Source organism: Ambystoma mexicanum, chromosome 6q (assembly GCF_040938575.1).
Source record: "Ambystoma mexicanum isolate Mex_15411 chromosome 6q, UKY_AmexF1_1, whole genome shotgun sequence".
NCBI lineage: Eukaryota > Metazoa > Chordata > Amphibia > Caudata > Ambystomatidae > Ambystoma > Ambystoma mexicanum.
The window spans coordinates 967,476,160-967,488,340 of record NC_090937.1 but is presented as its reverse complement, the minus strand read 5'-3'; the positions used below and the strand labels follow the sequence as shown (position 1 = coordinate 967,488,340).

Below are 12,181 nucleotides of genomic sequence, written 5' to 3'. Positions count from 1 at the left end.
AGAAGTTTCGGATGGTCACCCTCCAGCACGTCCTGGGGCAGCTGGAGGAAGGAGACTTCCTGTCGTCATTGGATTTGGAGGATGCCTACTTCCACATTCCCATCCTAAAGGGGCACCGAAAATTCCTCAGGTTTGTGGTCCAAGGGCGTCACTACCAGTTCAAAGCCCTCCCCTTCGGACTACGGTCGGCACCCAGGGTATTCACCAAGTGCCTTGCACCGGTGGCGGCGCAGCTGCGCCGCGAGGGGATCCACGTCTACCCCTACCTGGACGACTGGCTCATCCGAGCCAAGACGAGGGAGCTCGCCGTGGAGCACACGGCAAGGACCGTCCAACTTCTCACGGACCTGGGATTCTCCGTGAACTACGCCAAGTCCCACCTGGTACCTGCGCAAAACGCACTGTTTCTGGGAGCGAAGCTCGACACAGTGTCCCTTCTGGCCTCCCCGTCGGAGGAAAGGACCAGGTCCATCCTGGGCAAGGTACAGCGGATGTTGGTTTCCGACGTGGCCAAGGTGAGGTCCATCAAGTCCCTCCTCGGAATGATGTCTTCTTGCATCTACCTCATTCCCATGTGCAGGCTCCGGATGCGCCCGTTGCAGGAGTTCCTGGACGCGCGCTGGATCCAAACGACGGGCGGCTTCGAGGAGAGGATCACACTCGACGAGAGTTTCCGCCGAGCGGTCCGGTGGTGGGGCACCCGCGCGCATCTGACGGCGGGCATGGACTTCCAGACCCCAGACCACCAGGAGACAGTGACCGCGGATGCCTCCCTGGAAGGGTGGGGAGCGCACACCGAAAATCTGCACGCGAGAGGCCTCTGGCTCCCGACGGAGAAGTCCCTCCATATCAACGTACTGGAGCTCCGTGCAGTGTTCTGGGCCCTCGGGTCCTTCCTTCCGTCCCTCAAGGGCAAGGTGGTGAGGATCTTCACCGACAACACCACCACCATGTTTTACATCAGGAAACGGGGCGGAACCAGGTCCCCAGCACTGTCCAAGGAGGCGCAGGACCTGTGGCATTGGGCGGTCGCCCAAAGGATGTTTCTGGTGCCGTTTCATCTGGCAGGGATAAAAAACACCATCGCCGACTCACTCAGCAGGGAGCTGCGCTCGTGCCACGAGTGGGAACTACGGCAGGATCTAGTGGATCGCCTCTTCCGACGTTGGGGCACACCCCAGATCGACCTGTTCGCGACGGCGACAAACTCCAAGTGCCGGAGGTTCGCCAGCAGGTTTCCCCAGGCGAGGAGCATGGGTGATGCTTTCTCGCTCCCCTGGGAGGGCCTGTTCCTCTACGCGTTCCCTCCTTTGCCACTGCTAATCCGGCTCGTCAACCAGCTCAAGAGGTCACGGTGCAGGATGATCCTCGTCGCACCTGCGTGGCCGAGGCAGATATGGTTCCCGGACCTTCTGGACTTGTCAGCGTCCCCGCCAATCAAGCTGCCGGTGGACGCGGATCTACTCTCCAGGGAAGGAGGCGCCATCCTCCACCACGACCCGAAATCGCTGAACTTGCAGGCCTGGCTCCTGCAGGGCTAGAGTTTGGAGGATAAGACTTACCGGCCGACTGCAGAGAGGTTCTTGCAAAGGCCAGGGCGTCCTCGACTCTTAAATGCTACAGACACAAATGGAAGAGGTTCTCTGTCTGGTGCCACGCACAGAAGATTAACCCTCTACGGATTACGGCTCCCCAGGTACTGCCGTACCTGCTGACGCTGGCCAAAGCTGGACTGGCACACGCGTCCATCAAGATTCATCTTGCTGCGATCTCCCGATACACCAGAACCACAGGCCGGACGTCCCTGTGGTCTCATCGTCTGGTGAAAGAGTTCATGAAGGGACTGTTCAGATAGTTCCCGCCGGTGAAGGCGCTGGCCCCGGCGTGGGAGCTCAACGTGGTGCTGACTAAGCTCATGGGACCTCCATTCGAGCCTCTGCACTCGGCCCCGTTGAAGTTTCTGTCGTGGAAAACAGCGTTTCTTGTGGCCATCACCTCCGCACGACGGGTGGGAGAGATCCAGGCCCTTTCCTGCAAGGCCCCGTACTTGACTTTTCACGACACGAGGGTAGTGCTCAGGACGCACCCCTCCTTCATGCCCAAGGTACCGTCGGACTTTCATCTCAACGAACCCTTGGTGTTGCCTGTGTTCTTCCCATCGCCTTCGTCGCCGGCTGAGAGGACTTTGCACTCGCTGGATGTGGCTAGAGCGCTGAAGTTCTACATGGACCGCACAAAGTGTTTTCGGAAGACGTCACAACTCTTTGTGAACTTTGGACCTGTCAATCAGGGGAAGGCTCTCTCGAAGGCTTCCATCTCCAGATGGCTCTCCGGCTGTATCATGTACTGTCATCGGTTGGCAAACCGACCGCTGCCTGGCCGTCCGAGAGCCCATTCCACCAGAGCGATCGCAGCTACCACGGTGTTCCTTTCTGGTGTGCCCCTGCTGGACATATGCAGGGCTGCTACGTGGAGGTCGACGCACACCTTCACGAAATTCTACTGCGTCGATCGGGATTCCAGGGAGGAGTCCAGGGTCGGCCAAGCAGTGCTGCGCAACCTGTTCGCCTGAGGTGAGCCTAGTGAGGAGGTAAGATGCTTAATGTTGAGTTTGATGTAATGCTTAATGTTGAGCCTTTGCCACCTCCCGTGGTTGTGCATGTGTGTACTGCTATGTATTCTTTATTCATGAGCATGTGAATCCATGCCAGACCCCATGCTGGAGAAGGAACAAGTTACTTACCTGTAACTGTTGTTCTCCAGCATGGGTCTGACATGGATTCACATGCGAACCCTCCCGCCTACCCCTCTGCGGCTCTTCACTTGGTCATACTGCCACTTCACGTGCTTCCAAATCTGAAGATGGCTGCCAGAGGCGGTGCTTAGGTAGAGGGCAGTCATTGGCTGTGGTCAGTATGACGCAGAGACCAGTGATTGGTTATTACTACGAAAGACAGATCAGGAACAAAACTGATACTGGTTTTTTCTTTACCGAGGATTCCCAGCCTGACGACGGGGAATATTCATGAGCATGTGAATCCATGCCAGAGCCATGCTGGAGAACAACAGTTACAGGTAAGTAACTTGTTCCTTCTTGCCAAAGTATATAAATCATATTTAAAACTTATCGGGTGCATTGAAAATGGAACAAATAAACAACAATATATGTTTAGCAGAACTTCTCAAAACCTGCATTACATTTGGTTTAAGATGAGGAAAGAGTTATGCCTTCGGTGCCTTAGGTTCAGTAGCTTTTATTGCAGTTCATTGCCAGCAGAACAATTTCAAGGTTGTGTTCTGCATTTGATCACTACGTCCTGTGCCCACAACTACCCAATTTTAAAATTGGCATTGAACACAATCACTTTATCACCTTGGCACACAAATATTTCTTTCACATGACTTTCCTTTTCTAACAGTGCAAAGAAATTATGAGTATGCTTTTATTCATGAAATGGACTTTGATGGGGGCTACTTCTTTCCCAGATGGACGTGAACTGTTTTGAAAGGATGTTTATCCATAGTCAAGCTTCGGATAGACTCGAGGATTACATGGTTTCACTTTCATTGAGTGCAGAGATCCTGCCCCTGACGGTGGGCGGTATTGCAACTGTCTGTGACTCCCTAAAGTGTATACCCAACAAAGATCTGCTGTCACAGCTAGCTGTTGTTATTCTGTAGTGAGAAACCAGAAGGTGTCTCACCCGCTAGTCCCCGCGAATCTCTCCCGGGTGGCCAGGGCATGGCTACCTCCTTTGGATCCAGATCCCGGGGGGTGGACCAGTGCGGGTGGATCACCTGGGTGAGGAGTCCTTGGGGAGTGGGACGTGGTATCCCCTTCCCTGTAATACCTTTACTTCAACCTACCCGGTATGATATTTAGGAACTGTACCCCCCGCTCTGGGAGAAAAAACACTGGCACCCGAGCATTGTACCTGACATGTCCCACTACTATGGCCAGGCAATTAATGGTAATCACTCACACATGACCTCCATTAAACTTCCCCACACATGATAAAAAGCGGAGCACGAGAGTACACTGAGCAAGGCAAAGCACACTAAGGAACAGTGTTTTCAAGACGGCAGCTGAACGAGGGTAGAAAAAGGGCAAACCAAAAATGGTACACCAGAACGGATATACCCTTGACCTTTCCGGCGGAAAACCATTACTATCCAACGTCCTTTGGATTGAAGGGTGTAAGACTAGGGAACAAGACTGAAGGATCCTGCATTGTGTGTCGGAGATACCCGGGACCCTCCTGCATGGCTGATCGAGTCGGGAAGCCATGGTACCGTCCTTGGCTCCAAGATTAAAACAGCGCCAGAAAGATTAACACAGACGGTGAGTACTGGGAGACCTATGCAAGACCGGTCTGTGTTAAAGTCAAGATTGCAAGCGGCAACACTGTATAAAGAGCGCAAGAAGGAAGATTTGTAACTCGTGTGATGCAAGACGCGATGAAAGTAGAATTACTGATGGATGTTTGTACAAAAAGAAGGGAGAGATAACACCTGTAACAGTGGTCCGGCACCGTGAGTGTACTCAATCAAAGGTGTCTGTAAGGTGTCCAGCTAAAAGTGATAAAAAGGAAAAGTGAAAGATAAGAATGAGAATTGAAGTGAATCGAAATGGTCCTGCAACGGTTTAAGCAAAATCCATCGCACAACTGAGTCTTCTATTTCTGACAGCCAGAGCCTGAATGAGGGAGATCCGTTGTCCGAGCCCGATTGAGTTAGACCAATTGAGAACATTGTGCTAAAGGGGTTCCGAACCTGGAGGAGGGAGACCCATGGTGAATAATGAACCAGAGAACTTGTGAATATGAACAACCTGTCAAGAAAGGAACCTTAGTGCCTGTTTGTCACGTCAGGCACTCTGCAATGGAAACATTGAATAATAAAGAGACTTTGGCACAGCAGGCTCTGAAACCTACGCTTTGAACTGTATCCTCGTTGCAGAGAAGCCAGAATGTGTGTGTGTGTGTGTGTGAAGCCTGTACGTGGTGCCTTTTGCTGTGCTGAAAATGTGGGGATGGGAAGCCAACTGCTCAACTATCCTGACATATTCTTTCTTGAACACTTTTCTTTTGCATACATTGTTATCCCACACCATTTTGTATTAAGAAGTAAGGAATGGCAATAGGTGTATTAGTATAGGCCCTTTTATTTTTATTTTATTTTGACAAAGACTACACTAGGACTGCATTATTATTTTTTAATGTCGTAGCTTGCTCCCATCTTTAGATTTAGGATTAGATAGGTGTTTAACTAACCCATTGAAGTTCAATAAACACCCTTGAACTGTGATCACGTGTCTGTCTTCACGATTTGATACCATGCCTTCTTTACAGTAGACATAAGGGTTCGAAATTGGTTAGTTTGACAACAGCTACCTGGTGCTACTTTTATCTTTCCAGTTTAACTCGTGTTATACAAATATTCCAATATGTGCTTTTGGGAATTTGTTCAAAGACTCATTAGAAACATCTTGAAGACATTTAAAGCACAATGATCATACATAATGGACAAAACGTGAGTCTGAATCTCTTGTGGATGTAATATTTGCGGTATGCTGTATACTAGTTCCTTGTTCACTATAGGTAGCTCCTGCCTACTGGGTGATGCACGATACCCAGGAGCTGGTTTTAGCTCCTACTAATGAAATCTTAATTTCCACCCGTGAGATACGTTTAAGAGCTGGTAATGCACAACCTTTTCCTTTCAGGAATAGAAATGTCCCCTCATGTGCCACTGAACTGCAGAGTTTAAGTGGTTACCAAAGATTTGTTCAGAAAGCTTTGATAAAATGTGGTAAAGTGAAAATACTATTGAGCATGAATGCTTTCACCTGTGAACGTTTTTAATCTCACAAGACCGGTTCATCAATGAGTATTGTAAGCAGGATCTCCTGTTCCTTTCTCGGGTTTATTAGCTTTTATCATTTAAAAAATGTGCTGCACGTTAATCTCTCTTTACTGATTGTTTTTCATCAATATTTTTCCAATTTTTCCAGGAATTAAAGAAGTGATATTTATGTCTGACAAGTATCACGATAGCCCTGAAATGATTGCTGCAAGGCGGATGTTTGATCTGACTGGGATTAAATACAAGTAAGCGCTGAACCCTCGTAGTTCTGAAAAGTTACTTTGTTGTGGCTTGAATCTGTTTTTCTGTGTTCCAGTCCCATCTGCCATGTAGACGGAGTGATGGGAGCCAATAACATGTATTTTGCTCTCCTGCCGTGATGATAGGCAGTTGGAAGTCTTAGGCAAGGGCTACGGATTGTGAATGGCTCTTCCATTCACTGTATGCGGCTTAGAGTCCTCAGATACCAGGTACTTCGCAGCCTTCTCTATAGAACTCAGTCACTGGCTTCTGTTTGCAATTACTATTTGGGAAAGGAAGTGTCCCAAAAAGCATTAGCTGTCCTATGGATTAGACATCCGTTTTTATGAAAGTAATATCTATTTTTGTACTTCCCTATATTGTCAATTGATGCATTAAGGTGGATCGGACTTTGGCAGCGTAGTCAAGTTGTGGGTTGGGGTGAAGCGGAGTTGTGCATGGATTTTGATTGTGGCTGTGCCTATGAGTGCTGGTGTGATGCATAAAATGCTTGTTGAGTTAGGTTGACAGATTTCATATGTAGATGTGTGCACTGTGACAAAACAAAGGCATTCATCCCTAAGGGGAAGCCATCCCCTTTGAGTCTAGGGAGGTGAGCCAGCTCCACAAGACCCTCCATAGGGGTTTGAGCAAATGGGATCGCACTGCGAGTGACTCCCGCTGAGGGGACAATGATTCGCGTTCCTATGAGGAGCTCCCTAGACCAAGCACCATATCCGGGACTGCCTGCTATGGAAGAAGGTGTCGTCCTTACATCTGGTTGCAGGCAATGCGGAAGCAGTCATCAAAAGGAAATAAGATGTCTCTTTAAGAAGCAACGTTTATTTAACTGGGACCAGTGGTTTACGAGGAGGGAGAGTGATGGTGTGCAGGGGAATCCCCCTGAAGTAAGTGTGCCTTGGAGAGGCAGAGCAGAAGCAAGCTGTGAAGCCTGCAACATTCAGAAGGCTGAAGAATGTCAACTTGAGACGCTGAGCATCGACAAATCCAACAACTGGGAAGCCGTTGGCAGAAGGAAAAGGGAAATCCTGTGCAAGGTGGTGGCGTGACCACGACCGTATCGTGGCGGGCAAGACACCTTGCTAACAACTCTGAGACAATCTTAACCGGGAGCGTTGGCACCTCCTTACTGTCAGCGTCCATAGATGGAGCAGCGTGCGGGGAAGCCGATATAGGAACACCGGCGAAATTAAAGACCGAGAAGCCGGTCAACAAAGTCGATTCCCGGACCAGTGCCGAGCCCTGCAAGGTTCCCCTGCATATACAAGGATACCTGGGAGACCAGGAGAAGCGGGAGGCTGCCAGCGCAACATATTTGAGAGGAGAAACTCGTCCCAGTCATAAGGACGCTTTACCAACAATAAACCAGACTGATTGGAGTTGTGAGAAGCCAGTAAAAAACGTAACCATTAACCCTGTATGTGAAGTAAAGAGACTGGAAATGAAGACGCTGGGAAGAAGGTGAAAGGTCCCAGGAGTACAGGATTGAAGCCGCAGAGAACGTGCTACACAAACATGTAATAAGTGTTGAGATAAGACTGTCAAGGGAACAGTATACGAGAAGTAATACTCCAATGCAGAGAACCCAGGAGAGAAGGAGGCTAAAATTTAATAGTCGTATAAAACCTAGGAGAGGTTGAATTTAAAGACTGAGAAATATACAACCAAAGACAAGAATGTGAGTGTGTATCAAGGAAAGTGGTCATAAGCCTATTAAAAGAGTACAAGATTGGGAAATGTTTTGAAAGAGCTACAAGAGCTCATGAAGGAGATGTCAAGAGAATATCCAAGAAGACTGTCTCAAGAAACATATGTTTGAAAGAGACCTTTCTAGAAAGGGAATACAAGGAGACCAGAATATACCAGGAAAAGAGGCATTCTTTTGGCCTACTTTAAGTTCTTCATATTAGTGGTAGGGTCAGGTAGAGTTAGGTTTGGACCGGGGACATTTGTTTTGGACCTCCATGATGACTGACAAGCAACTTTATTTATTTAGTTTGAAAGGATAATCCCTTTACCGCTAGGGAAAGTTAGGCCTTTTTCTTATAGTTTAAATAAAAGAACCCTTAAAATGTCCTTAAAGTGTCCGGCTCCTTGTTCTGACACAGCACATACATGGACACAAATATGAGCACATTGTGATGTTTCATAGGAATTTGTCCCTTCTCCCCAAGGGGCACCCCCACCAACCCCTGTGGGGCTAGGGAGGTGAGCCCACTCTGCAACACCCTCCCTAGCAGTCGCGGAAAGTGGGACCTCACCGAGAGAGACTCCCGCTTTGGGGACAAGGACTCCCGTTCCTGTGAGGCACTCCCTAGAAAACAGCCCAACAATATCTCTTGGGACATACCCTGTGAAAAGTAGCACAAAGAAGCAACAAGTATATGTTGATGTCAACAGGGAACTGTAAATGTTACTTTAAAAGAAAAACCCACATTTTGCTGTGATGACGAGGAGGATGAGATGCAGGGGAGAGGAGAGTGAGGCAGAGAGAGAGAGAGAGACTGGGACGTACGCCAGGGAAATTTACGTCCTATATGAGAGTGGACGAGAGAGAAAATCGTAAATTACAAAACAGCTCGCAGGCCGGTGCAGATGCGAAGCTGAATGCGCAGTGTCCTGCAACCGAAAAGGAACGAAAACGAGAATTGGATGCTCTGTCACTTGGAATCAAGAGAAGGAGAGAAGTGAATGCCGACGTGTGGCGTCATGGGAAATGGTGAGAGTGAGACAGAGGTGGTTGCATAGAAACGGCGCTGAAACCACTCTGTCGGAGGTAACATGTAACCTAATGGTATTGTAAATACCATGCGACCATTCTCGATGACAGAAGACCCATTGAAGGTACGAGAGAAACCAGGCTGGCGGAAGAGTGATCTGACCCGAGCTAGTAGATGCCCTGGTGACGTTATCCCTAAGAGCAACAGGTATCGGGGAAAACAGGAGACCCCCGGACGGGGAAGGGAAATTGTTATGTTATGGAACCAATCATACTCGTCCCAGTCAAGACAGAGAGGTTATAACCTTGAATCCCAGAGGAGTGAATGAGAACAGTTATGAGACCTATCATACTCTTTCCAGCCAAGATAGAGTTTATAATATTGAAACCCTAAGGAATAAATGAGTATCGTTATTGGAGTACTCCTACTTGTGACAGTTAAGGCAAATAAAGCATAATCCAAGAAGAGAATAAAATGATGAGAGCCTGAAGATAAGGCTGAATCCGAATGCATGTCCAAAGACCGATATCAGAAGGGGATCGCGGGTTTGTGAACAGTACAAAAGAGAAAAGAATACTAATACTAAAGGAGAGAGTTATAAATATTGGATAACTTTACCCCGGGAAGAGAGAACGAACTCTCTCAACAGAGAACCAAGAGGAGGGCAATAAGCCTCCAGAGAACACTAATACAAGAGAAAAGAAACAAAAGCCTAGAAAGTATGGATCAAACTGTAAACACTGATTAAAACTGTCGCCAAAGAGCAGAGAGTATCTGAAAAGCAGCTATTGAAATAAAGTTGTGAAAAAGCAAAAAAATCCAGGAGAAAGGAACAATTCCCCTGTTTGTAGTTCTCAGCGGTAGGTCGGCTAGAGTTAGTTTGGGCCGTGGACTGATTCTGTTAAATACATTTACTGATGATTGACTAGCGCCCTAGCTAGTTTTGTTAAATGGGGACTCCTTATAGCAATGGGAAAGATGGCCATTATCTTTTTACTTAAAAAAAATATAGCATTGAAATGGCTTATTGGAGTCTGTATTCATTTGACCCACCACAACATATATACACATCTCTGGGAGGGCAGTTTATATGTGTGCAGACAAAGTCCAACTAATCGAACCCCCCCCCCCCCTCCGCACTCCACATAGGTTGCCTATAATTCCTGGAGGAGGATCACAGAAGACCTTGGTTCGTGCAAGTCCTTGCTTGCAAAGGCTGCTCCAGAGCTTGCTGCTAAGTTGCACACCTTCTACAAGGGCATGAGGTGCACTCTGCCAACTCTGCTGATATGAGGCCTGCTTCCAAGAAGGTCGATCTTGTGGAGACTGGGGTAGAAAGTTGATCGAAGGAACAGAAACCTACAGACGATTGCAGCGCACATGCGCTCCCTAGCCAATGTCCTGGATGCCATTCTTTTCCTCATTACCTCCTGTTGCTAGGATGACGATGCGTCTTCTGGAGAATCGCCACAATTTAAGGTGTACCCTTCAACACTTGCTCTTCTAAACTAGAGCAGTTGGAGAAATTCAGGTAACATGTCGGACATCTTTGCCAAAGCCCTAGTGCCAGCCTCTTCAGTTCTGGAGGAAGAGCAAGGAAACTAACCAACTTGGAGAAGTCTCTGCAGACCTCGTCTGCACATTTTCTGGCTCGGTTCCAAAGCAGACATCCAAGATTTTTCACTTCCAATGTAGGTCGGCTCATGCGCTGGATGCCATAGCCCTGACAAACTCCCTCGGCTTGGGCTTTGTCACTGGCTAGCACATACACCACACTGGAGTATACTCCAGCACAGAGGGTTTGTGGGTTGGGGGGAGGGGCAATTCTTATGTCAAGGAGTGGCAGTGCACAATTGGCGATGCCTGGGCCTCGCAGGTCGTCTCACGGGGATATTGCCTCCCATTCTTTCAATGCCATCTGGTCTGTCGTCCTCGCTCTTCCCCTTCTCCAGATGCCTCCCGGCTGCCAAAATTGTGCCAACTAATTGTGAAATGCACCATTGGGGTGGTGCCTTCTTTGGAGAGGCACTGATACTCTTTACTGTCTGTTACTAAAGGAGGACGGCGTCCTGCATTTGTTATTAATTGTGAAGCTTCTGTGCAAGGACATGTTTAAAATGTTCACCCTGGCCCAGATCCTCCAGGCCCTCAAGTTGCAGGACTCGCTGGTGTCACTGAACCTTCAGGATGCCTGCTTCATCTGTCAATCCATCCCAAACACAGGAAGTAACCAATGTTCGTGGTTGTGAACACACATTTCCAGCTGAGGTTCCTCACCTTTAGACTGTCCTCTGCTCTGAGGGTTTTCATCAAGCTTTTAGTAAGGTTGACCATACATGTCTGGAAGGGCAAAGTTCCTATCTTTATCTAGATGTTTGTCCCGTGCAAACCTGCACCCCAGGTCTGGTATTACCCCATGTGTAGTGCACACGCTATCTGCTACACAATTTGGTCTTCTCTCTAAACTTTACATAGGGCTGTTTCTCGACAGGGAATGCTCCACAACCCCTCCCCAGAGGACAAGGTGATTAACTTTCTTCGTGATTGTCTCTTCTTAATCCAAAGTCTAGTATCCAGTCTGTCTTTCTGTACTTCTTGGGGCTCATGGCATCCTGCACTTTTGTGGTGCCCATGCCATTGTTGCTTCTGTGGACCCTGCAGTGGTTTTGGTTATATACTTTATTCTAAATAAAAAGGGGTTAAATAAAAAGGGGTTGGAAAATGCCTCACTATCCCTAATCTAGGAGGTATTTCGCTACCTCAACCAAAAATGAAGGGGTCTGTCCTTTGTCAAGATGTCCAAAAGTAAAAAAGAACGTGTCCTGTGTCCAGAATCCTATTCTGGCCCTCACACTCCAAGTGCAAGGGGATAGTGTCTTTGGATCTCAAGGTGCACAAAGGTTCCAACTTCAACATTAAGATGCAAATCCAACTAAAAAGTTCCAAGTGGTCAATATTCTAGCAATAGGGAATGGCTCCCTTCCCCTGGTTTCCTTTACCAATATGAAAAGTTCAAACAAAGAATAACTAAGTCAGATTATTCACACCTTTCTGACACAGATTCATCATAACCCTCCCACTCTACCCAGCATGATACATAAATATGTATTCTGAGGCTTGTGGATCTGCTTAGAATCACATGCTTAGGCGGACATCCAGTGGTAGTCGGAGAGTATTGCATGACTTGGTATCGAAATTCGAAACGGGACGTCGACTGGGCATGTTTGTAATACTATCCCTTGTGTGTATCCCAGGGTCCTTAACGTGCTGAGGTCTCTCAGATTGTTTGTTTTTGCCATCGTAGTTGGTTTCTATTTGTGGAGTTATTAGCTAAT

The 12,181-nt window shown here is 47.9% G+C and overlaps 1 protein-coding gene across 1 annotated transcript in view; it reads left to right on the top strand.

Moving 5' to 3' along the window:
• The window catches only part of DCTD (dCMP deaminase), a 306,663-nt gene that overhangs the window by 236,589 nt on the left and 57,893 nt on the right, over positions 1 to 12,181 (top strand). The window contains exon 5 of the mRNA XM_069631471.1: positions 6,014 to 6,110. Within this exon, the coding sequence (XP_069487572.1) occupies positions 6,014 to 6,110 (97 nt within the window). The remainder of the gene's footprint in view (positions 1 to 6,013; positions 6,111 to 12,181) is intronic.